The following is a 26115-nucleotide window of genomic DNA, read 5'->3' on the forward strand; positions in this document are numbered from 1 at the left end:
CTGCTTGCAGATAAAAAAAACTATAGAGGTAGGAAGCGCTGGGAAAAGATCTGATGGAGGTGATCTCTGGGTTTATGGTGAAACACAGGCTCAGAGGCCACAGGGAAAGAATGAATGAACAGGGTCTGTTCAACTGAGAGAGAAACAAGGAGTGTATGTAAATCTTCAAATGTATAAAAGACTTCAGCAAAGATAAAGGGAATAAATTCTTCATGTCTTTAATGAGCTGGAAAGGAATAATGAATTTAAATTTCATCTAGGAATATTCAAATCAGGAAAAATTTGTTAAGAACAGTGAAGTAACTAGGCTGCCTGAGGTTGGCACAGAAGCTCCATCATTAGATCTGTTTCCAAACAGCTTAAACAAATGTCTTCCCTTATGAATAGCTGATCTTGCCTTAGGGTGCTAAATACAGGGGTTGACCTTCTAAAGCCCCTTTCACTTCCTATCTAAGTTTTCAGACAGGCTTTCTAAGGAAACAAATTTCCTAGGATTGTGCTGTCAGCCTGTCCTATTTCCTTAACAAGTCAGGTAATAAACCCTCAGAAAGCTTTAACAAATCTAAGAGTTCCCCTACCCCTCACTAAGATGTTACACAGAAGGAAATGGGAAATAAAGCTTTGTTTGCTTTGCTGGTCAGGGTTTTTTGAGGGGGGGGATATTGGGGGGAGGGGGGATTGATTGTTTGGGGTTCTGTAATGATCAATAAAGCACCCTGTGAACATGTTTTCATCCCACTGTCAATTCATTTCTAAGCCCAGCCTGTGATATGAATCAAACAGGGATTGTATAGCTTCCCCCTTGGGTCAGCTCTCATTTTGAATGGCTTCAAATAGCCTTTTAAATATTTCTCATCATTGTTAGTATCTTTTTAAATTCATCCTTGTTAAACTGGGTATCTAAAAATAATTATTAAAATCATGTTTTATCATCTTCTTAAATACTATGGTTCTTCAATATTCTGTGTTGTGAACTCATTCACTTCAATACAAATTTTTGCATGTTTGGACAGTTTCAAAAAAATGTGTCCAACTGCTTATAATAGAGTATGATGGTGAAGCCGCATCCTTTGCCACAGGAAGTCCCTAACCTGGTAATGATTATTCAAAACACTTGTTTATCAACTGTAACTTGTATTTTAAGCCACTTTATCATGCATATGTCTTTAATGCTGCATGCGTTTTGGTGGTGATCAAAGATCTGCCCTTTTTGTTTTACAGATTTTCCATTATTCTGCTTTCTGCAGGGTTAATGTCCAGAAGGGTTTAGGAAGGAAGAAAGTTTAATGTAGTGCATATGTACTTACATAGATGCTTTCCAAATAATCTACATTTTAAAATATCTGATTTCTTGTCCATTTTTGGATTTCAGGCAAAACTTCCAGGTAGTAACTATTCCAATCTGTTTCAAGCTTGGTGAATGCAGGTGGCCTTTTCTAAAATCTGTCTGCTAATAACAGTCTGAAAAGAATACCTGAAGTTTCCATTAAAGTGTTGCATATTTAAATGTTTTCTGAACTGCAGAATATCAACATGGATAGAAATAATGAAATAAGCTTATACATAAAAAGTAGTCCAACAAAAACGTTCAACACTAACTCTGAGAATGACATCTTCATAAAGGTACTAGCTTTAATGTAGAATGGGTGTGGGAAAGAGATTCTAGAGAGAATTCTAAGTTGTGTAGTATTTCACAAAAATAAACTATGGAAATGGGTCCTTTATGGGTTCCAGGTGTAGTGATACCCTTCTCAACAAATTCAGTGTACAGATGTCTGTGGGTTTTCTTAACTTAGGTGGATCAATCTATTTCCTAACAGTTTTTTTCATATCTTCTTATAGCTAAGATTCTAGAATTAATTGGGTTAAAAAAAATCATGGAATGTTCTACTACTCTTATAAAGAGGAATTATATTTTAGGAAGTTTCAGTTTTTGAGTGCTATTTTGAGATAACCAAGTGTTTCCAATGAGATACCCAGAAATCAGCTGGATCACTTGAAAATTAGTTGTTTACTGGAAGTATGTTATTCTGTTTGAGCTCTTATGATTTAAGGTGTGAAGATAATACAATACTATTCCATTGTATTACTTTTAATTTATTTGATTTTTTTTTAAATTTCAGAATAATCTCTTAAGCCTTTTAGTCTCCAGAGGAGCAAATCTTGTGTACATGAAACCCCAAGACAAAAAAAGTGAGTTATTTACCTGTCATTTTTCTTTCCTAAAAGTTCTCTGAACCTTTCTCCTGCATATAAGAAATTCCTGCAAGATCTCATTCTCTTTATCTTTTGATTTTACTTATAAGATATATTTTCCAGTTTACTTTTATTCTCTTAAAGTCAAGAAAGTGACTATAGATAACTGCGTGTCTGAAGCATTGGCAGCTTGTGTGTCCCTGAAGCAGTCCTCAATAAATCTTGAGGTCTAAGAAAGCTCCTACACAATCCCAAACTGAAAACTGACTCAGGAGTGGAAAACCATTGATACCAAATTTATAGATGACTTTTTCTCTTTTCACAGATGAGTTGAGCCAATTATTACTTTCCATGTATTTCTGTGTCTACACAATTAATGAAACCTAGCTAACAGAAGCTCAATTATTATGAGAATCCAAACCTGCCTCTGACTGTGTATTCTCTAAATTATTTGTCCAGAGAAAGATTTTATTATCAAAGTTTGACATACTTAATCTGTAATCACATCCTTTCTGCATTTTGTCTTTTTCGCTACATGTTAACTGATAAATCAACAGGGTACTCATCTTCACAGATTTTCATGTGAAGCATGAGATGGTCTGTAGATAAATCATTCTAACATTTACACAGCTGCATTGGATTAGAACTTTTGTTTCTGGAAGAGCTCCTTCAGCTGTTGTTCACTTGTAGCTTCTTTCTGTTGCATCAGCTCCCTGGCTCCTTTGGTCACTCCCCAGCCATCTGGCTTTGACATTGAAGGACAATATGGCCTGCCTGAAGCAGGCTTCAGATTTTCCCAGTATTCTTTTCTTGCCCTAAAGAAAGAGAAGGAAATTCAGGGTTTTTTTCCAGCACCTCACAATACTGAAGGAAATGGGGCTTAAATGACCGTTGCAAAGGGTCATCTAAATTGCACAGCTTGACTTTATATTTAGATACAGAAGTATTAGTGAAAGCATGCAATGAAATGCAACATGCTTAAAGAGTATCTTTTCATCCTTGAAAGGAACACTGTAAGCCACTCACCATTAGGAGCTGTTTAACAGCAATCTGACCATTTTTGGTCTTAACTTTCATGAATTACTTTCACAGTAATTCAGACCACATCTTCATTTTAAAGAGAGATGAGAATTCCTGGAGCAATCCTACTGTCCCTTCATCCCTTTCCTGACTCCCAGGTCGGGTTTACTCCTTCAAAATTATTAACACAAAGAGTGTTTACAGTGATATTTAGACCTCCATATCAGTTAAGCCAGTCTGGTGCACGGACCAATATAAGCCTTTGCAAGGAGTATGCTGCTGTGCTTTCCAGGTCAGGTATACATACCTTGCTCTGACCCAGGGCTTGGTATGCATGCTCAGGCTATCACCCCAGCTACCATGTTTCTCAGAAGCTTCTGGCAAAAATCCTCTTTCAGGAGCCAGCTCCTCAGCTATTGCTCGGACATGATACGGCTCAAATCCACAGCAACCTCCAATGTAACGAATTCCTAAGTCATATGCCTTTCTTGCATATTTTTGAATATCCCATCTGGTTACAATTCTTGGCTCCAGACCTGCAAAGACATTCATATCTTAAATTGCCACCATACTCCATTTCAGCACATTTTTTGGTAAGAAATCACTTTGTTGAAACACTTTCACACTGTTTGCAAAACTGGTTCTAGATGTACATGTATGTGTTTGAACTATCTGAGCTAGAATTAATGATGCAAACTTTCAGAAGTCTAGCTTTCAGACTCTGCTGTGCTCTCCTGAGGTATGCTTGTTGTAAGCTTTTTTGGCCTTGCAAAACAGCACCTAATATCTTCTGAGACTGATCTAGTCCTAAATCATACGCTTGCCATTCTGCCAGAGTTCTTAGCTGAAGTATTGGAGTACTTTCAATGTTATGCCCGCATTCCCAAAGAATTCCTAATAAACAATCAATATCTGGGAAAGCTGTGAAAGAAGGTATCAGCCTGCAACAGGAATAAGCCTGCTCATTATTCCTCAAGAATGTTTACTACACTTTTTTCCATGATCAGCTCGTGGCAGCCAATTGTTTCACTGACAGCTGGGATCTGTAGCTGTCTCTTAGCCCATCCCTTACTTAGTTATAATCCCAGCCATAAGCAGCTTGCTGCCTCAAACCACTTTGTTTTTTGTAGAAAGTTCTATATGTAGATTAAGTTAGGATGCAATCTTTATTTTGAACCCTTCTCCCTGTTGCAGGATGCGGTGAGCAGAGTGAGGGGATAACAGAGCTGAGGAGGAGGACTTGTGGAAGGAAAGGAATAGAAAGTGAAAGAACAAGGAAAAGCACACCTCAAAGGGAAAGAGGCATAAGAGCAGAAAGAACTGGAGGCACAACTGGAAAGAAAAGACCAGGGACTGAAGAAGAAACTTTAAGGAATAAAAACACAGGAATAAAGGAATAAAAATCTTCCCACTTCTTTACGCACATCTGCAGGAGATGAACGAGCATGGTTATTAGGCGAGTGCAGCATGATGTCTGTGCACTGAACACTCCGCTGGGCAAAGAAGATGCGGTGAGGTAGTAAGGCTCCATCAACACATCAGAGAGGTAGGATTCTTCTCCCTATGTCCTTTCCAAAATATGCCTAGCATGCAAGCAGGTGGTACAAAGCAGATCTACTCTAAGTCCAATGCGTAGTTAAGAGACATACTCAGAAAATAAAAAGCAGAAAGAAAAGAATGAAATGTTCTTAAACAGAAAATTATTGGCCTGGGAGGGAAAGACTGGACAAAGGACAAGTAGATGGTCTAATATTAGAAGGAAAAACAGATGAAGCTATCTTGGAAAGCTGTTTAAATAAAAGTAAGCTTGTGTACAGTCCTGCAGATGTAAAAGAAAGCATCAGAAGCACAAATTCTTTATTTCCTTGTCTCTCATATCCTTGAAAAGCTAATGCAAAATAGATACAAAATTATCAACAGTAAGAATGCAGCATCTTCCATGCAGTTTATACCTGTATAAGCAACTAAACTCCAGGACAACAGTATAGAATGTTTCCCTGTCTTCTCCATCACCCACCCTGTCACAATCCATGGGACCTGATGAGATGCATCCGAGGGTCCTGAGGGAACTGGCAGATGAAGTTACTAAGCCACTATCCATCGTATTTGAAAAGTCAGGGCAGACTGGTGAAGTTCCCACTGACTGGAAAAGAGGAAATATAACCCCCATTTTTGAAAAGGGAAAAAAGGAAGACTCACCTCTGTGCCCAGCAAGATCATGGAGCAGATCCTGTGGGAACTATGCTAAGGCACATGGAAAATAAGGAGGTGACTGGTGACAGCCAACATGGCTTCACTAAAGGCAAATCATGCCTGACAAATTTGTTGGCCTTCTACGACGGGGCTACAGCATTGACGGATAAGGGAAGAGCAACTGACGTATATCTACTTGGACTTGCACAAAGCATTTGACACTGTCCTGCATGACATTCTTGTCTCTAAATTATAGAGACATGGATTTGACGGGTTGAGCACTCAGTGGATAAAGAATTGGCTGGATGGTCGCATCAAAGAGTTGCAGTCAACAGCTCAGTGTCCAAGTGGAGACCAGTGATGAGTGGTGTCCCTCAAGGGTCCATATTAGGACCAGTACTGTTTAGTATCTTCATTGATGACATAGGCAGTAGGATTGAGTGCACCCTCATCAAGTTTGCAGATGACACCAAGCTCTGGTGTGGTTGACATGCCTGAGGGATGGGATGCCATTCAGAGGGACCTAGACAATCTCAGGAAGTGGGCCCATGTAAACCTCATTAAGTTCAACAAGGCCAAGTGCAAGGTCCTGCACCTGGGTTGAGAAAATCCCAAGCACAAACACAGGCTGGGTGATGAGTGGATTGAGAGCAGCCCTGTAGAGGACTTGGGGGTATTGGTGGACGAAAAACTGAGTACGAGCCAGCAGTGTGCACTCACAGCCCAGAAAGCCAATAGCATCCTGCGCTGCATCAAAAGAAGCATGGCCAGAAGGTTGAGGGAGGTGATTTTGCCCCTCTACTCCGCTCTGGTGAGACCCCACCTGGAGTACTGTGTTCAGCTCTGAGGTCCCCAGCATAAGAAAGACATGGACCTGCTTGAGCGGGTCCAGAGGAGGGGCACAAAAATGATCAGAGGGAAGGAACACCTCTGCTGGGAGGAAAGGCTGAGACACATGGGGTTGTTTAGCCTAGAGAAGGCTCCAGGGAGATCTTATAGTGGCCTTCCAGTACTTCAGGGGAGCCCAGAGGAAAGATGGGAGGGAGTCTTTATCAGGGAGTGTAGCGATGGAGTGAAAGGTAACAGTTTTAAACTGAACGAGGATAGATTTAGTTTAGATTTTAGAAAGAAATATTTTATGATGAGGGTGGTGAGGCACTGGAACAGGTTGCCCAGAGAAGTTGTGGATGCCCCATCCCTGGAAGTGTTCAAGGCCAGGTTGGATGGGGCTTTGAGCAACCTGGTCTAGTGGAAGGTGCTCCTGCCAATGGCAGGGGGTTGGAACTAGATGATCTTTGAGGTTCTTTCCAACCCAAACCATTCTATGAATCGGTCCTTGTGCTTCAGGAATATAAGGACAGAAAAAACCTAACCTCTCTGAAGAAACAGGGATAGACCCTGCTATAAGAACCAGCCACACATGTGGTGAAACATGGTGACTGAAAACAAGCAGTATTCTATGAAAAGAAGTTGCCACATAGATCATGTTTCGTGGGATTTTCCCCTTCCCAAAATTCACTAACATTCAATACATTTCTTTTCTTGGCTTTATTCAGAATTAAATATCTATAGTTTAACATTTTATGTTAATATTTATAGTAAAAAGAGATAGAAATTTTCATCAACTTTCGATGAGAAGATTGTAACCTGCTCCTAGATTTAGCCCCTCTATATATATACTCTTGAGATAATTGGGTATGCTTTAACTGACTGGGACATTTCTTTCTAAAACATTGTCCTTGCTTAACTAGTGACTTTTCAAAGCAATTGCAATAACACAGAAGGGAAAACACAGAAGACTGGAAAAAGTTCTACAGATATATAAATACTGCTGGCATCTACATGCTGGAGTTTGCCAATACAACATAGCCAACACTTTTCTAGAAACTGAGATCTTGTTGGCCTATACAGAGGTTATGTACACTTCAAATATCTAAATACCTCTTTGTGCGTACTGCCTTCCACAAAAAACAGAGTTAACTGGATCAGTTTAACAATACTTCACCAAACTGCTTACCTGCCGTCAAGCAATCAGTTGCTCCTGGGTACTGAAAAGATTCACAAATACCAGCCTTCTCCAATTGACTCATGAAATTTCTGAAAGCTGACATCTCATGCAGATTGCTTATAACATACAAGCCAAGAACCATAACAAACCAAAGAGTGAATCCTTCAATTCAGTTGATTACTTACTGCATCTGTTCTATCTTTTTTTGTTTGCAATCAGAGGAGTTACATGAAGGAATGAATAGGATAAATGAGTTCCTAACACTTTTAAACATCGCAGAATATTTTCAGAACTCAGATATGTTATTATCATTTAATGAATGCCTCAGGTGCATGCTTTATTCTTTTTTCTTTGGTTATGTAAAGAGAGGAATTTAAAAAAAAAATCTTCCTGAAAAATTACATCTATCTCTCAATTTTTTTGCTACAAATTCCAGTTTTGAATGTTTTAATACCTTATTTTATAGAGTGTATGATACCTGGAAATGAAAACATTTTTCTAATCAATTTTAAAATGTTTAGGCTGATTCTGTCCTCCTGTCTTCAAGGTATGTGATCTTCTGCATCCCAGGTGGAAACAAACCCTGAATACACAAGCCTTATATACACATAAACTGGCTGAATCCTTCAGTCTTTGTAGAATTTCTCCTGAGCATACATGTGATGAATCCATCTCCAAACTGCTAATCCATTTGTTAACAACATCAAAGAACATATTCCCTCTTCTGGTTTCTCTCTGATCTCACTTATATTAGACAGTTACACACTTGCAAGACTGAACTGTTATGAGTGCAATAATCATGCACCTATATCTAGTTCTGCATATGCATTGTACATTAAATCCTTAAGCAGGTAAACATTATAGGGCTTTGGGGATAGATGTCACAACCCAGAATTCTGGGGTTGTTTTTGTTTATTTGCTCTCGTTCATTTCTTTGGACTGTTTATACCTGTCCTGAATAAGGTTCTATAGCACTACGAAGAACTACATTTTTTAACTGAGTTTAGGTTGTGGCACTTTAAATGTTTTCACCATAATTTCACTTTCAGTCACATGCTGTGATACTACTGAAGTACTCTCACTATGTGGATAATCTTTAATCCAATATTACACTGCAATCTCCCTGTGGAAAATGCCAGACAGGATAATTGGGACTCATCTTACTGTATAGAAGGACACCTTGCAGCTTCATCTTTACTAAAAGCTGGGAAAAAAACCAGAACAGGCAACTAAAAAAAAAAAAAAAAAAAAAAAAAAAAAAGAAACCCTTGTCTTACCAAAGGGAAATTCTGGAAGATCAATAAAACCCTGCTTTCCACAATCAGGCGTATGGAAAGCAAGTGGTTGGGACATCAGGTGGGCTTTCAGTTTAGCAGCCTGCAAGCCCTCTTTCATCAGTTTCACAGTTTCTAGGGAAGTATCTGGATCAAAATGGCAGTTGACTCCAACAATAGAAGCACCTAGAGGAGGAAAATAACTTCAAGTCACATCTCCCTAGGAAGTGAGAGGTGAAAGTTCTTAGCCAGAGCACTCCAGAAGCAGAGCAGTCCATCTTTACACCAGCATTATGAAAACAAGACGGTTGGGTTAGAGCCAGCCTCAACTCTCCTGAGGTTAATCAAGCCATTTACATCTCAGTTGCACTCCTCTTTACCTTCCTGATGATGAATGATGTCTCCCACCCTCATACAGTTGCTTTTCTTATCAGTGCTTAATCAATGAAGACTGATTAAGTACAGCCTCACATGCAAATAGCTAGCAGGACCCTAACACAGGTTCTGCCTTTGGATTTCAGCTCTAACTCCAAGGGAAATGAGTAGTTCAGAACAGATATAATGAACCCCTGTACCATCATTCATCATGCCCCTGATTAATTTCTTCTGCCCTTCCCCTTGTCCTGTGGAAAACACAGCCTTTGATAGGCAAAAAGATTAATTTTTTCATCCTCTTATTCTCTCACCTGGGGTTTGAACTGTGCTTCATATATTTCTGAAAACATCAGCAGAGAATCAAATGTGTCTTTGGATTCTGCTTATGTTTCCAGCATTTGGGGTTGGCTCTAACCAAATTTGAGTAGGTTTAGGATTTTGCTCTCTTCAGTATCATCTGCCTGTGACTATTGCTTCCAATACCATCCTGGTTATCAAGGATTTCATAGCTGCATTTTAGTAAGTTTTTTACAAGACTGCTCTAGTAAAGTACACATAACTTTACTACAGGGTCAAAACTTTTATCAGATATAACTGCAAAGCTACCTACTTGAGATACACATCCATTTATCTCAATACTTAAGGACTTTATTCCATACTTTTAAATGGCACGTTAAAACAGATTCTTACCAGCCTTTACCAGTTGGACAGCACATTGTCCAGGGGGCACACCATGCATGTCTCCTTCTGGACCAATGCACATCGTAGCTGCAACTGGCTTTCCAGATTCTTTTAGCACTTCAACTGCCCAGACAGCCTCTTCAACATGTTCAAAATACTGGAAGAAATTTAAACTGGACTAGTTTTGTTTCTTGGAGGTGAAGCATAAACACATTAATCCAGACCCCAAATCCACCAGAAATACAATGACTTGATTATTTTCTGATTTACACTAACATAATTCAATTGAGTTCACTGACCACACAGTTAAGAAAGGGTTTTAAAAAGTCAGTAAGTAAAAGCAAATAAAAATTCATGATACTCTTGTTTCAGAATAAGCATGCCCATACCAGAGGTTAATCAGGGATTTATCCCCAAAGAACTATTTTCATCTAGAAAAGTCACCTTAGGCTGATTGCTTATGGTGTATGGGAGGAAAAAGGAGCTAGTCAAGATCACATTAATCTATCCTCTTTGGGCCAATACAGAATTTGATGTGACTGAGGTAGAAATTTAGGTTTCAAGGTCCTATTCTAGGATGCTCGCAAATGCTGCTGTGCATTTAGAAAAATACCGATACTACTGGAATAAAAGCATAACAGAAAATTTTAAAGGAGGAAGCAATATATATTTGTAGTCCCTAAAGTAGACTAGACATCTTAAAGCTAACACTGTGCCAGTTGAAGTCATGTACTTTTTTCACATATTTACCTCTGCAATTAGGAAGTCCACATTCTTCTTCATAAAGACATCTAGTTGCTTTCGAAAAGCTGCTTTAACCTCTGTTTTATCCTTGCAGCTTAAGTATGATGGTGTTTGACTGACTCCTCCAGCCACTAAAGCATCGCCTTCGTTAGCCACTTCTCTTGCAATGTCACAAGCAGCTTCATTCACTTTTTGGCACTGTATGAATATAGATTATGTCAGTTTTACCTGATCAGAGATATGCATGTGTTTTCAGAGCACAAAAAGGACAAGAAGAGTCAAAAGCTGTAATGGCTTCTTCATATTCTTTATAATTTAAATGAATTTTTTAATATACTGACTAGGAAGATCAGCGTCTTTCAAAAAAATAATAAACATTAGGAAACAAACTCTTGCCACCTCTAAGTTGTCATATTATCAAATCCTACAAAAACACATTACCTTTAATACATCTTACACAAATAGTCTATAAAAAGCAGATATTTGGTGTGAAGCGGAATTTTCTTTGCCTCCTAGAAAATGAGTTAGTTACACCTAAGTGTATGCTTTTATTCTGACATTTTATGGGTGGAAAACAAAATATATAGTAATTTCAATTTATTTTTCATTTTTTAAAAATAAATTTTAGTAGTTTGATAATTTAAAAAATTTAAGATGTAATATCCATACAGAGTTATTTAAGGCATTTTTTAAAAGATATCATTAATTATCCAAAGTTAAAGTTACCCATTTAAGAACAATAAGGGGAAACTTATCACTGTATGTGATTAATTAATCACCTAGACTGAAAGACACATTCCCTCTATACCTAAATCAGGATGACTAAAACAGCTTGTGAAAAAAAGGTTAAGATGAGAAAAAAAGATTTTGGGAAAAGACTTATTATTTGGGATAGATAACAAGAACTGATTAGAGCAGGTTTCTCTGCAGCCCGTGGACTACTTGGAATCTACATAGGTTTCTCTCAGCTTTAGTTTTTTATGGCTGCTTCAAAAGACCCAGCTGATTTTTAAGGCTGTTGCTGACAGATTGTCTTCCATTTTCACTTGTGCTCAGGTACATGTTTGGGAACTCCGGGAGGTGGAGCCAAAAAACAGTTAAAGACCGGAGGAACCTGCTTCCAGACCTTGCAGAAAATCAATCTTGAAAGCCTTGTTGCAACGCATTCCCAATACCAGGTGCTCTCCCAGCACTTCTTATAATTTTGCGTGGCAGCAAGAATTGCAACATGGCTTGTTCCAGAGGCACTGTGTTTCTGGGACTACGACTTCAGACATTTCAATGTTGCATCTACTGAATGTAAAGATACAGCATTTCAGACAGATTTGGTCGTATGACATTTTGGTATGACCTCTTAATTAAGCCTCAAGTGTTTCCCTAGTGTCCAGATTTTTCTAATTTCTGACTTGGGATATCTTCCAGATACAAAGGTATTCCTTCCTCCCTGCCCCCTGAGGAATCTTTGCTATTTTGCAGAGGTTGAAACAAACAATAGGACCAAAGGGGAAAGGATCAGAGAAAACACCCAATGGCAAACTTTCTAGTCTCAAAGGAACGATCTAGAAATGTTTGTGCCAGAAGTCCCAGTGGAGCTGGGGCCTGCATCTAGTGAACACACCCAACATCCTACAACTCCTTTGTGTAGGGGCTAAGAAAACACCAACATGGTGCTTCTGTGGCTGTAACAGATGACCTTTACGCATGACAAGGGGAATACTGACCACAGGGTATACCATGGATTTTTTAGTTGTTCCTTTATTAAAGACATGGTTCTAAAAAACATTCAGTTCTCATTAGCCGCTCATTATTCTCTAGGATTCTTCACCATTTTTTCAGTTGCTTCTTTGGATGTTAAAGCATTTCTTTTTTTTCATTGATTTTGCTCTCTGTGCATTTAGTTCTCCCTATACTCTTTGTATCAAAACCCTAGTACACTAATCTCCTCAGATGGGAAAAACACGATGTGGGCATCGTCTTTCCTCTTTGCCCCATTTTATTATTTTTTTGTCCTTTAACCTTGCCTTTCTTGCTATTCCAAACTCTGAAATTGCATCATCTGATTCTTTGGTCCTTAAATATAGCCAAAACTGTTATGATAAACTGTGAAAGCACTCAATAATCTCTCTACTAAATCTGTTGAAATTAATCCATTTATTTCATATGTCCACCAAAACAGAGTTTTACTCACACTTATTTTCTCAGCTACATAATTGCCCCTGTTCTCTAGCTTGTCCTCACTGGCATAAAAGGTGAATGTCTGCAAAACATTGGATCCAGCTCTGAGGAATTCCCGGTGAAGCTGACGAACTGCAAAGAATTAAAAAGAGAAAAAGAAGAGATGTTTGGTACAGTTATTACTGTTATTATCCCAAAAAGAAATGTTTATTGAAGTAATGTTACTGTAAAATAAGTGATACTGTGTTTCCTAGAAGAGCCATTATGAGACAGTAGAAGCAGTACCCCATAGAAAGAATATAATTTCTTTCTTCTCACTCTCAGAACATTATGTAGAAAACTTTCTCCTTAGTTATTCTCTGCTAAGAATGACAGAAGATTTCTATTTAGTTTATCAGTAGATTCAGTTTTGCATGCCACCTTGCTTATTTTCTACTTTCTGCAGTACTTCAGACCTCCCAATTTTGTTTTACAGAACTCCATAGTGGTTTAGGAAGGGAAAGCAGACATCTGATAAAAGAACATGAAAGCATAATAGGGAATACGAGACAAAAAGATCATCAAATGCAAAAGCTGTATTTTCTTAGCTTCTAGACTATGAAGAAGAAAACAGAAGAAAGTATCACGGCAACAAATGAAGGGACTAGATGATATTTATATGGAAGAACACAGTGTCCCATTACCTCCTCTATTTTGTATTTTCTGGTTTTCTTGCCCTGCAAAACCCTAGTTGAGTCTAGTCAGCCAAAACCAAAGCTCTATTTTGTAAAAGATGATTTGTTGCTCCAGAAAAGTGATTCACAACACAGACTTAACTCTTCTCATAAGTCAGCACATGATGATTTTACTACAGACCCAACACTACTTTTGAAGAAAAGGTTGGCATTACTTTTAATGGACAAATTTCCTAAATTAGGACTTTGGGACCAGTCTCTGTAATGGTAGTTCTGCCTTCATCACTGTAAGCAGTACACTGCAATCACCATAGCAGGAACAGAACAGGAGCTGTCAAGTGATTTTATATGTATACCCACAGAACAATAATTATAAGAGAACAAGAATTATAATAGATCAGTAGAACACTACTGATCATGTAAAACAGAATTAAAATGCTCAACGGCTTATAGCAAATACAGGAATAATTTATTCCCCTAGATACTGTACACAGCCACAAGAACACTGCAGTTTCTGTGGTAGATGTTTGGAAAAGTTTTCCTGAAGTCCTGATTTATCGTACCTCATTGTCTACAGATGATCTGTATCATTAGGGAAACGTGTGAATGTGTCGTGAGAATAAAATTACTCCCTTCAGCTTGAACAAACACAGCCTTCTATACTGGAGAAGCTCAAACAGCAGTTTGAGTTGCTAGACTCAACCTGCATACGTGCAAGCATCTCTGCTTTCATTGAAGGAACAGTGTAGTGTCCCCTGCTTTTCTCTACTAGTACAGTATTTAATTTCTAATTACAGCCTTGGGTAACCACACTGTGAGTTAACACAGTGCTTCTTTACCAGCAGTCACAGAGACCTATCCAGGAACATGGATAATAGCAGAGCTACAGTTCAAAAAGTCCCTGGAATCTGCGTGAACTACCAGGATCAAATTTCAGTCTTGCAGCCTTTACACAGAGTCAAAACATTCCTAGTGCAGGGAGTATTCTTTTTCCTATAGCATTAAAATAGGCTACTGATCCCAACTAAAAGGGCCGTCTCTGTATGTTTGTAGTGTTCTGTAGTTTGTTTTTCCATTCTCGCCCCATCAGAAATCGTTGATGAAAACTAGTCAGGAAATGGGAAAAGCAAAAAAGAATCTAAAAATATTTTCACAAATGCTCTATGACATGTCCATAATAAACAAGATTTGTTTATCCCCATGGTTAGTGCTTTTTAATATGGTTCTTGTATTCCTAGAAGAATGCCTGGGATTTGTGTGAGTAAGGATGGTGACATAGGTAGGCAAATGAAACGTAATCTAACACATATGAATAAGGAACTTCATATCCGAAACTATCAGGTAGGTGAACAGGAGTCTTAAATGGGTCTACATTTTAAGGGAAAGAATAGTGTTACAAGTAGCAGCCTGAATCTCTTTCAATCCCAAGCAAATCGTTTTGACCAGTAGAATACACTGTTACTATTATCAAGCCCACAGCAGTCTCCACTACCACAAACCCAAACCACTCTGTAATTTACTTCCTGTGTGACTTCCAGCATGTTACTGAAGCTGTATTTTCCTCCAGCATTTGGGAAATGGAGATAACAGCCACATATGAGGCTAAACAACTACTAACAATCTCATGCATTTTAGGAGTCAGATGTATAACACTGAGTTTTCATGTCAATCCACCATGAGCTAGACATTTCACAAAAGACACAGACTTAAGCTAACAGGAGATGGGGTCAGTAAGTGCCTATGCATATTGCTGACCACAGAGCAATACCTGATCTGGTTCAGAAGAAATATTTAGGTCTCATTTCTAAACTTGTTAGTCTGGCAAAACACCTTTGCCTCTCTTGTAACAGGTAATGGTCTTGAAATCACGCTTCCCCCCTCCCCCCCTCCCTTCCTTGCTGCTTTTCTCAGAACATCCCTCCTTTTGTCTCAGTCTTTACAAAGATAAGAAGGTCTGGTAGTTGTATGGTTTTTACACCAGCTGGCTCAGGCAGTTGCTCCTTCTGTTCTTTACACTTGCTTTCAAAGTAACATGACCCTTGAGCATGCAGGAGCAAAAAGCAGTAATGGAGGGGAGGCAGCATACCACATGAAAAGAAATTAACACATTTCCAGTGAAGGCTTTATTTATAAATAGCCTATAAGGGGCTTATAAAAATTTTATAACTATGTTACAGACATGAGCAATATGTTCTAGCAAATCAGCAGCAATTCTTAGAAGGCTGGATTCTAATTTATGACTACTGATAACTTATTTAAAGCAAACCTGTGTGCCAATTTAGTCAATTCAAGCCGTCTGCAACTGTAATGCAATGTCTTGCATTCCCCATGGACTGAGACCTGCACTTCCCAGAATGACATGTGGAGATAATCAAGGGCTTTTGAGGTGCAAAACAAGAAAGCAAAGGGGAAATAAGGAGCACGGGATAAGTGCTATGATTTGTAGGGTGGAATGTATAGGGGCAGACAGATGTAGAGGTAGAGAGAAACAGAGAGAGAGGTGATGGGATGTCTTTTGGGGAGATGAGAGTCAGCAAATTAGCTCATCGCCCTTTAAACATTTGCTGGAGCTCTGCATTATCTAAGGCTATCTGTGACCCTAAGTTAGGCATGCTACACATAAAGTGACATTTGAAGGCTGAGAAGGATTAGGGTGAATAAATAGGTAAAGTGTACAAAGCAGTGTAATAGAGAAGGCTAAGATCTCTCTCCTTCCCCTCCCCTTCCTTCTTCCCATGTATAGAGGAAAAAGACTAATTTGGAAGGGCAAATACTTAATACAGAACAAAGAAATCCTCCCCGCACCCACTCCCCCCCGATATTCTGAATTAGGCTGTGGGACTAACTGCACATCATATTACTAGGGCAAATGCCTTCTTGTAATGAAGTGTACATAAATAGATAACAGCATCTGCTTTTGCACTGTTTATGCTAAACACTATAATCTTTATGCTGGAAGGCATAGAATGATAACTCATTTTGTCTCCATCCACTTTAAGAGAGTTACTCTTAAATGTTTATTTCAATTCTTAGGTTCTTATGAGTTTTATCATTCCCCATTTCACAGTGGAGCCAGATACATTAAATACACCTCTTCCATTCCATTGTTTACTAAAAGCTGCTATTTTCCTGAAAGAATTAATAAACAAACTATAATAATTTATAACAATATAAAAGTCCTAGAATGACTAGAACACAACAAAACATATAGTTAACTGCATAATTCTTTCTCACAAGGTGTTTTAAATGATAAGCTTTATATCAGCTCAAGGACAGTCTGGACAAATCCATGAGAGAGACTGTGTCTGGGTCAAAAAGTCCCTGGGCTGCAAATCACTGAAGACTGGGAGACCATTCTGGAGAGGTATCACTATGTGTTTACACTATTCATATTCTTACGCAGCTGTCCTGGTTTCAGCTGGGTTAGAGTTAACTGTCTTCCTAGTAGCTGGTACTGTGCTATGTTTTGAGTTTAGTAGCAAGAGTTGATAACACTGATGTTTTCAGTTGTTGCTCAGTAGTGTTTAGACTAAAGTCAAGGGTTTTTCAGCTTCTCATGCCCAGCCAGCGAGAAAGCTGGAGGGGCACAAGAAGTTGGCACAGGACACAGCCAGGGCACCTGACCTAAACTGGCCAACGGGGTATTCCATACCATGGGACGTCCCATCTAGTATAGGAACTGGGAAGGGGGGGCGGGGGGATCACCACTTGGGGACTAGCTCGGTGTCGATCGGCAGGTGGTGAGCAATTGCACTGCGCATCATTTGTACATTCCAATCCCTTTATTACTACTCTTGTCATTTTATTAGTGTTATCGTTATCATTATTAGTTTCTTCTTTTCTGTTCTATTAAACTGTTCTTATCTCAACCCACGAGTTTTACTTCTTTTCCCAATTTTCTCCCCCATCCCACTGGGTGGGGGGTGAGTGAGTGAGCAGCTGCGTGGTGCTTAGTTGCTGGCTGGGGTTAAACCACGACAACAGCCAACTGCTTTTGGCCAGTGTCAGAGCAAGAAAAAGGGGTAAGATGAGCATTTGGTCTACAGATTCTTAGGCTGTTCTTAACAGCGTAATTTTACAGTGTCAAGGAACTCTTCTATTTAAAAACCTACTACAAGTTCCTATATATTTATTTTTTAGCCATCCATGTTTACATTCACTGCAGGATTTCTGTTTCCCAGTAAAACTGACCTGCTTCTGGATGTTCTACCGTTGCTTCAGGAGTCCAAGGCCCAGCTTTTACATATCCCCTCTTTTCAAGAGCAAAGACAAATCCTCCATCTCCAATCACAATTTCTCCAGCATCTAAGCGCTCTAGAATACCCTGAAGAAAGCAGGAGGAAAGGTTAACAGTTACAGTTCTTCAGTTTTGTGGGCTTCCTTTGTCTTTGTTGCCATTTCCTGTATTTGCAAAGCAGATGTGAGTATTTGTGGGCTACCAGAAACATCTTTGCCATAATAAAGAGAAGTAATAAATTTCCTTCTTTAAATTCTCCTTAAAGAATAGTAAATAGTCTGTTTTGCAACATAAGGCTTTAATATGTGCGTATATATTATGTAAGACTTTTCATTGGTCAGCTTGATTGTATTCCAGAGATACAGTCCCCAGAACTAGAAGTCAATGGTCCAGTTCTGATCCTGTGAAAGTAAAACACCATCTCAAATTCTCCTGTAAAATATATGAGAAACTTGTTAAAATGAAACACTAGTATCACTGACCTCTTTATTAGCTTATTTGCTCTTTAGCTATGAATGCCATCTTGACAGACCCTCAGCACAAGTAGCTTGTGACACAAGATGGCACAACAGGCATCACAGAAAAGTAAGCATGTACCATTTTCCTACCAAATAAGACACATCTCAAAATGCTGGCCTCCATTTTCTGACAGAAAATTACTTTGACTTTTTACTGGCCTAGGTTTGCTTACCTAGACATACAAAATGAAAGAAAATCCTGCTTATTTTGCACAGCCCTGCCTGCAATATTTTAAGATGGCCAATTACAAGTGTTATAGCACCCCATGATTAAACTTGCTTCTGCCTTGAACTCCATGCTACTGCAAGGAAAGCAGTAATTATTTTTTTTTTTGTACAATTGAAAAACATGAGAACAACATATATTGGTTGCACCTAATATATATTATTTTTTGTATTCCTTTCATTGCTTCTTTGGCTCGTTCAAATTTTCCATAAAGTACTTTGCTATTACACTAAAGAAGACTAATTTCTGCAATTGGATTACAGCCATAATTCTATTTACATTAGAAAGTGGATGAATGCAGACCCATTACATTAACAAAGGTAGCGGGTACAGGAAAAGGAATAATCAAAGCTAAGACTAAAATTTCCCTCCACAGTTATCTTTTCTTGATGGCACACTAGCATGCCAGTAGATGAAATCTGAGAGAGTGGGAAAAAGAAAACCCTTGTGGACATAGAGTTGAATGTGGTTTTCATGCTAAGAGGAAGGGGTTTTTAACAATTAGCCTCCAACCTTTAGAAGATTATCTTTCCTGATAATGTCTCCTTCGTTAATTCAAGTATCTCACATCATACATCCAGGAAAGACAAACACTTGTGACTACTCAGCACCACCCTTTAGGTGGGATGAGAGTATGCCTTTCCAACAAGGAGCACTGTGCCAACTATGCCAGTTCCAGTACCAAGCATAGCAGCGTAAGGCTGCTTGGAGTCTACGAAGCCTGGCTAAGAGGGTTGGCATTTTTGGCTCAGGCACTGACACGGCAGCAAGGTGGCAGAACTGCTTTGTACAGTGCTGCTATGCTTGGCCAAGTGTTGGCTTGCAAATCTCTGCATCACATCCCATTGCACATTGTGTACTTCCCAGAATATTGACCTGATTAACTTTGTAACTTTAATAAAGTGTGCAAGCTTTTATCTTTATTTTAGGAGGACCAGGGCAAAACTCAATCAGCAATACTCAGTCTCCAAAACTCAGTAACTTTCATCGAGTTTACCACTCTTGCCCGTCTGCTAGGGCAATTCTGTTCTAAGTGTTAATGTCAGGAGGCTTTGTAAAGATTGTGTTTGCAATTAACTAATTTGCAGTTGTAACAGTATGCCTCAAATGGAGCCAAAGAAAGGCACCCAAGGGATCACTGGTTGAGTCCCTGCTTCCTCTCCTGCCAAGGAATCTTTTATAGAGAGAGTCTGCTTTAGGAGTTAAATATGCAGAGAACAGGAGTGCAGAGGAAAAAAAAAAAAAAAAAAAAAGTTTAACTGTCAAGCAGCCTCAGTCATTGCTTGTTAACTGAACATTAAATAATAGATACATCTTTGACACCAAATATAGATATTATATTTAAATGCACTACAACTAACATTTCTTTCTTTTACGAAGTCACTTCTAGGATTTAACAGCATTTCTCCTTCACAGTTCTAGCTTTTTAAAAACTGCTTTTTAAAATAATCTCCACTTTTGACTCACACAAACAGCATAAGCCATGGCTGAATAGATCACAGCATCTTGACACATAATATATTGTGATATATTAAACCTAGCATCAGGGCATCTAATAGCAGGTGACATAACTATAAAGCACAAAGTACTTGGTACAAACTTACTTTGTCCGTTCAGATTGACTTAAAATGGAAATAACTTTTTTGCAAACTTTATTATAGGATGGATATCATCTCTTCACACCATTTTTATTTTATCTATACCGGCAAAATACCATTGGTTCAACAAGCATACAGCTAGCATAAATTCAGCATCAACATTGTTTTGTTCTGCCCTGGCAACCGAAGCTGCATGCTCATGTCTAATCCACATCAAAATTATACCTTCAGGTCCGATAGTACACAGATCTGATATTAAATAACAAGAAATAGTACCTGTAAAAAGCTAACCAACGCTTTTTTGAGCCATCTTTTCACTGTTTTACTTTTGCTACCATGAATGAAGTTGCACCACATAGTCCACACATCTATCCATGGAAAGAGTGCAAATGTCTGTATGAAGATACTCCCCCAACCACCTTTAGGAATATGACTGAACCATGTAAGTGAAAAGCCTGCCTGGTCTACCTGTATCCTACCTTTTCATCAGTGGAGAGAAAAAAAGATCTCAAAACAACTATTCAGATCTTAAGGGAGTCCTCAAGAGAAGCTTATCTCTGCCCATTGCCTGTAGGGGGAACTTACGGCAATTGCTTTCTGCTAGGTGTCTGAAGTTACATGGCATAAGTACGTGCCAAAAAAATGAAGAGCAGAACAAAAACCTCCCCACCTCCTTCCTTTATAACTGATCTACCTGAAAAGCCCAGTAGGCTCACAGACTTCTTCCCATATCCTTCTGTTCTCCTACTCTGGACTTACATGTTACACACAAAACTCAGTAAAACCAGTCCTGAGTAAGAAGTGTCCTGTTAATGATAATAGTGTTCTTCTGAACAGAAGACAGAATATGTGATTCCACTGACCTGCCCAAGCAGCAGTGCAGGGTATATGTCAGAGTTTGATTTAGACATTGCTCATACATTTGCCTTAACGGCCAGAACGGCGGATGCCTAGATAACTTTTTTTACTGGCTTATTTCTTTAGCTAAATGAGGGTGCAGAGGGCATGCATATATTGGAGACTGTGCTCAGATTACAAACACTGTTGGTATTCAATCATATAAATGAAAAGAAGAGCAATTTGGGGCTTTTAAATAGAGTTGGCAGGATGCTGGAGACAGAAGTCCCATCCAATGACAGTTTATGCTTAAAATATTTACAATTTTAATGTGCTGCGAACACAGCTTAGTTTGCATATCAAATATTATTAAGCAAAATGGGTCTGAACTTTGCCGGCTCCAGTCTATGCGTTCAGAGAAATAAAAGTGCTAGGAGCTGCTACGGCATTAGGTTCAATCTAACCTACCTATCTCATAACGCTATCCAAACGTCCGTAGCGGCTCGACGGCGGATAGGTACAGCTGTTATTACTACGGCTTTACTTTAGCTTTTCACAGTATGACCTTACCTGCAGAGATACTGAGTGCATTGCGGGGAGGTTAACAAGCGCCCGTTCAGCCGCAGCTCCCCAGGAGAGCCTCCGGGCAGGACCCCGGGTCGGGGGCGGGAGAGGCGGCCGGGCGCGGCGGGGCCACGGCCCGGCCCCGAGCCGCGCTCTCCGCCCCGCGCCGCTGCGGGGGCTCCCGCCGCTCCCCGCGGCACCGGCGCGGAGCTGCCTCTCCCCTCCCGCCCGGTCCCGCCGGGGCAGTGCCCGCGCCGCGGCGGGCGGCGAAGGGGACGGACGGCGGCTGTCCCGGCCTCGGACGGATCCTCAGCGCCGCGGGCTCTCCCCGCGCCCGCCGCTACCCCCACGCCGGGCAGCGGAGAGGGACGGGGCCCACGGGGGAGCCGGGCTGAGCGGGGGAGGGAGGTGGGGAATTACCCTTTTGCCCTTTTTCGTGGTCTTCCCGATCGGCAGCATCTTCCTCGCCCTGGGACGCCGGCTGCCCGCGTCTGCCCCGACGTGCTCGGCGCGAAGCTCCGGCTTACCCCCCAGCGCTCAGGCCGCACTCTTATAGCCCGGGGAGGAGGCGGGCCGCGGTGGGCAGCGCTGCGGCCGACACCCCCGGCCGGCCCGGCCCCTGACCCCGCGGGGCGCCCCGGCACGGCCCGGGGCTGCCCCGCGCCCTCCCGCCGCCGCCGCCCGCCGCCCCCCCACCCTTCTCCCCCACCCCCCCAGTCTGGCTCCAGGACGGGAGGCGCCCGGTTGCCCCCCCCCGGGCTGCCCGCTCAGCCAAGGGGCGGGCCGGCGCCCTCCTCCGCGAGGGCTGGCCTCGGCGGCGCCGGGTACGGGACGGCGTCGGGAGAGGCGCGGAGCCAGCCAGCGCTCTCCATCCCTGCTGCCGGCGGGCTGCGTGCGGGATGAGCGGGGTGCTGCGGGGAGCCCTGCGGCGGCTGCGGCCCCCCCGCCGCGGCGGCCGGCCCGACCCCCTCGCCGCGGCTGCCCTGCGGCCCCTCGGCGGCGGCGCGGGCGCCCAGGGGCGGTGAGTGCGGGCCGGGGCGGGGGGCGGTGGGGAGGCGCGGGCAGAAGGAGCCGTTAACGGTCGCGGCCGCCGGCGCGTGGCCTCCGCACCGCCTCGAGGCGCGGCCCCCGAGGGTAAAAAGGTGCCTGGCGGGGGCGGTGAGGGGACGGTGGTGAGGGGAGCGGGCTCCTTCTGCCGGCCTGCGGTGCTCCGCCAGCTGCCGGTCGGGGTCACCGGGCCTGTCCCTGTGGGCAGGAGGCGCATCTTCCCCCCCCTGCGCCTCGCATTTCTGCGTCAAAGAGCAGACCCAGCTGGCCCGGCGTGGAGAGATCCCTCCTGTTGTCTTCTGGGCCTCATCGACGAGCCAAAAATGGCCTGTTTCACACGGCACGAGCAAACACCTGGGTGAACCGTGCGGTTCACCGGGAAGGTACCCCCCGGATTCTTACCAGGCTCCTGGGTTTGAAAGAAAAGGTTTGAAAGGAGCTGAAGGTCAGGTGAGTACATCTCAGGATCATGGCATGAAAGAAGCCTAAGAAAAGCCTCTACGCTTGACCTTGATGACCACGTGCCTCAAAATTCAGTGGAGGAGCTGGCGTAACTGTCTGACATCTGGCTGTTAAACAGCTTACTGTTAACTTGCAAAAATTAATATGTAATCTCAAAAAAGAGCACATGCAAGTGTGTGGTGCACCAAATACAGAAAACCTGTGGTGTCCAACGTTCCCATTTATTTTACTTTTCATTCATTGCCACATAGTGAATAGGCATGGTGCATTTTCCTCCTGCATTTCCATTTAAAATGTCATATTATTTTATAAGACCTCCATTCATAATACAACTAATAGCTTTGATTTCTGAGTGGAGGATGGGTGGAAGGCTAGTTACACATTAGAAAGCCTTTTGCCAGAGAAGTTGCAAAAGCAAATGTACAAGGAGGCGGGAGGTAAAACTGAGTATTGATTAACTGTCCTGAAGGGAGAGATACTGTGGTTTCACAGTAGTCCCTACTGCTACTGTACTAAGAGTTCCTACCTTGTCTCATATCCAGAAAAATGGCTTTTTTTTTTTTTGATTTGGGATAAATTCCCGGATCTGGCTTGCTGCTTGGCTGTCAGTGGATGGGGCAGTCGAGAGGAGGATCAGATGAGACAGAGGAGAACGGGGCTGCCTATGGCAGCTGGGCTGGTTTATGCTGGCTTAAAGTGGTTGTGAAAATCCAGTGTGATATAGTAGCAGGTGTGAGCCATTGACAAAAACCTCTTTCTATAATGTTTTGACTTCAGCAAAGTAGAACATGTCAAAATAGACAGAACATGAAAATAGATATTGTTTCATTGTTCATGAACACATACACAGATGTAGTCTGCTGACATTGGCTTTAGAAATGTATCTAGGAGCCTTACTAAGCAGACATTTTTTGAAGACTTTGTCTTTGTGTTGCGTATACTATAGCACTTTCGAAAAGCCAGGCTTTGAGACTGTCATTTCAGGGGTACAGTTTCTTATTGAGAAATAGGGTCTACGTATAAGGGTATGTTGAACAAATAACAAAGATTTTATGTTGTGAGTGGAAGCTATACTAGCTTTGGTTTTGGTTTTTTTTTTTTTTGTATTACTACTTTCTATGTATATAACCCTTTAAGAGCATTTACTTTAAAAGAAGAGTGGACAGGTTAGGTTTTAAGTCAGGTGTGTCTAGACTCCCAAGCAGGCACCCAGTTATATTATGATTGGAGTAGTAAACAAAAGAGATGGACAGATGTGCAATTGTCTTTTTGTAACTGTGATACTTTTTTTCCCCAGGAAACAAACACCATCACCTTCCTTAGGGAAAGATAGAGCAGACACAGTGATCATCGGAGGTGGTTGCGTTGGTGTGAGTCTAGCCTATCACTTGGCTAAGGCTGGCTTGAAGGATGTTGTTCTGCTAGAAAAATCTGAGCTCACTGCAGGATCTACTTGGCATGCAGTAAGAAATGTTTTGTTAATCTCTCAGGTTAACAGCAGTTTGTGTATCTTATGGTGGTGGAAGTTTCATTACCTTTATATCCCCTGGCTTTCCAGAGATTAACTATCTCGGTTATTTTATAGATACAAACTTTAGCACTGAGTTTTTTATAGATTGGCTGTATGAGTTTTGACAGGTTGGTTCACCTGTCCATAGTACACTTTTCTCATTTGTAAAAATTGAGACAAATACTGCATTTTGAAATCACTGGAAGGTAACTGTTAGTATTATTGTACATTTTTGGCAGTTAACTGGATTTAGACTTTAAACTTTGATTTAACTTGGACTTTTTAAATTTAAGGTTTTATTTCTAAGGTAATCTAATTTATACTGCAGTCTTTATCATTGGAAGTGGTTGCACTGGCATGCATAAACTAGAAATGTGAAATCTGGCATTATTGTATGTGTAATTATTTTTTATGTATGTGCCATCGTGAAAAAGAGGTGGTCAAGAAGCAGCATCAGTGCCCAGTTCTCAGAGAATATCACAGTCCCAGAAACTGGTTTTTATTAGAGACAAGAGCTTTCTTTCTTGCCACTGCTGACTTTACACAAAATCTTGGAGGAGCAAAGCTAACAACTGTACACTGTGGGGTTTTTTTAAGGCTGAATGTTTGTCTGTACTCTAAGGAAAAGAACTAAAAAGACATACATGTAATAGTGGCAGGGTGGGGACACCTCCTGTAATAATGCTAACTACATGGACATACTGGTGCACAACATGCATGTATGTAATTACGTATTTTCTATGTCAATGTCAGGAATAGGTAGTGTAATGAAATGAAATAAAGCTTGCCACAATAATAGATGCTTTTTCCATTCATTTCCATCTACGCTTAGCTGAGACTGGGAGAATGTTACCCCTGCATATAGTAATACAAAACAGTAAAAACCCAACAGTGTGCTGTCTCTAGAACTACTCTGTTAATACAATAGAGCATTTATGCAATACTTGTAACTATAGTATCTGAATGCCTTTCAGGAACAAGTTAAGGAGGATGACTCGGATTATATTTGATTTGCATTCTCATACTTCTCCCTGGGGACGAAGTCTGAAGTTTGAAATACTTCATCTCAGTGCAGATGTTTTGTGTGTTTGGGGCCTTGTGAGAGAACAGTAGTTCAAAAATGAAATTTAAAAAAATCACTGCCTGAAACGTATAAGTAGGTTTATACTTCATTTTACTTGCTTTTCAACAAACAAAGCAAAAGAAAACACACTGTATGGAGTTAGGAAAAACAAAATTCAGTAATTACGTCTGTTTTAGAGTCATACTGCAGCTGATGCAGTTCAGCGAAAAGAGCAACACCACGCATAGTGTCAGATCATGCATCTTGTGTATTGAATCATAACTATGAAATGCTCAAAGAAATACTTTGCCTTAAGTGCATGAGTGAGGCACAGACTGAATTCTATTTACCCAATGCATATACAGAACAATATATGTGCAAAAAATAATGAAAATCACCTAATTAAGAAGTGATTAAGAAACCAAGATCATAAATGGGGTGTTGTTACTAAATGTTTCCTTTGTTCTTGTTATACTCGCTCACTGTAGCTTATTGCTCATAGCTATGTAAAAGCAACCTCTCCTTCAGTATTTTTGCCCTCACTTCTCAGTGAATGCAGCAAGGGAGCACTGAGTGAGGAACTCTGTTTCAAAGGTAGGGAGGGACACGGAGCCCAGCAGAGAAAATGCCTGCACTACCACTACTGGGAGGGCTGCCTTGTGGCACCTCTTGCAACAAAATTTGATGCGATTAACACAGCAAGACACCTAGTT

At 40.9% G+C, this 26115-nt stretch overlaps 2 protein-coding genes across 2 annotated transcripts in view; one reads left to right on the plus strand and one right to left on the minus strand.

The window, feature by feature from the left end:
• Positions 1-214: 214 nt before the first annotated feature.
• On the minus strand, positions 215-21971 carry LOC142027025 (betaine--homocysteine S-methyltransferase 1). Its single transcript, XM_075020583.1, has 8 exons — positions 21741-21971; positions 17532-17664; positions 12680-12798; positions 10498-10689; positions 9757-9904; positions 8695-8877; positions 3524-3752; positions 215-3011 (listed from the first exon to the last, which is right to left on the minus strand). The coding sequence occupies exons 1-8, from the start codon at positions 21777-21779 to the stop codon at positions 2837-2839; spliced, it is 1218 nt and encodes a 405-aa protein (XP_074876684.1). The 5' UTR covers positions 21780-21971; the 3' UTR covers positions 215-2836.
• A 248-nt stretch (positions 21972-22219) lies between these two features.
• Positions 22220-26115, plus strand: part of DMGDH (dimethylglycine dehydrogenase) — a 46039-nt gene continuing 42143 nt past the window's right edge. Inside the window, exons 1-2 of the mRNA XM_075019528.1 lie at positions 22220-22341; positions 24127-24292. Coding sequence (XP_074875629.1) covers positions 22220-22341; positions 24127-24292 — 288 coding nt within the window. The remainder of the gene's footprint in view (positions 22342-24126; positions 24293-26115) is intronic.

The sequence above is a fragment of the Buteo buteo genome, chromosome Z, assembly GCF_964188355.1.
Source record: "Buteo buteo chromosome Z, bButBut1.hap1.1, whole genome shotgun sequence".
Lineage (NCBI taxonomy): Eukaryota > Metazoa > Chordata > Aves > Accipitriformes > Accipitridae > Buteo > Buteo buteo.

Coding starts and splice junctions, on each gene's coding strand:
- LOC142027025 (XM_075020583.1), bottom strand. CDS start 21,779: ATGCTGCCGATCGGGAAGACCACGAAAAAGGGCAAAAGG. Junction 10,690..12,679: donor ATGTAGCTGAGAAAATAAGT/GTGAGTAAAACT, acceptor ATATTCATACAG/TGCCAAAAAGTGAATGAAGC. Junction 3,753..8,694: donor TCTTCCAGAATTTCCCTTTG/GTAAGACAAGGG, acceptor ATGTCTTTGCAG/GTCTGGAGCCAAGAATTGTA.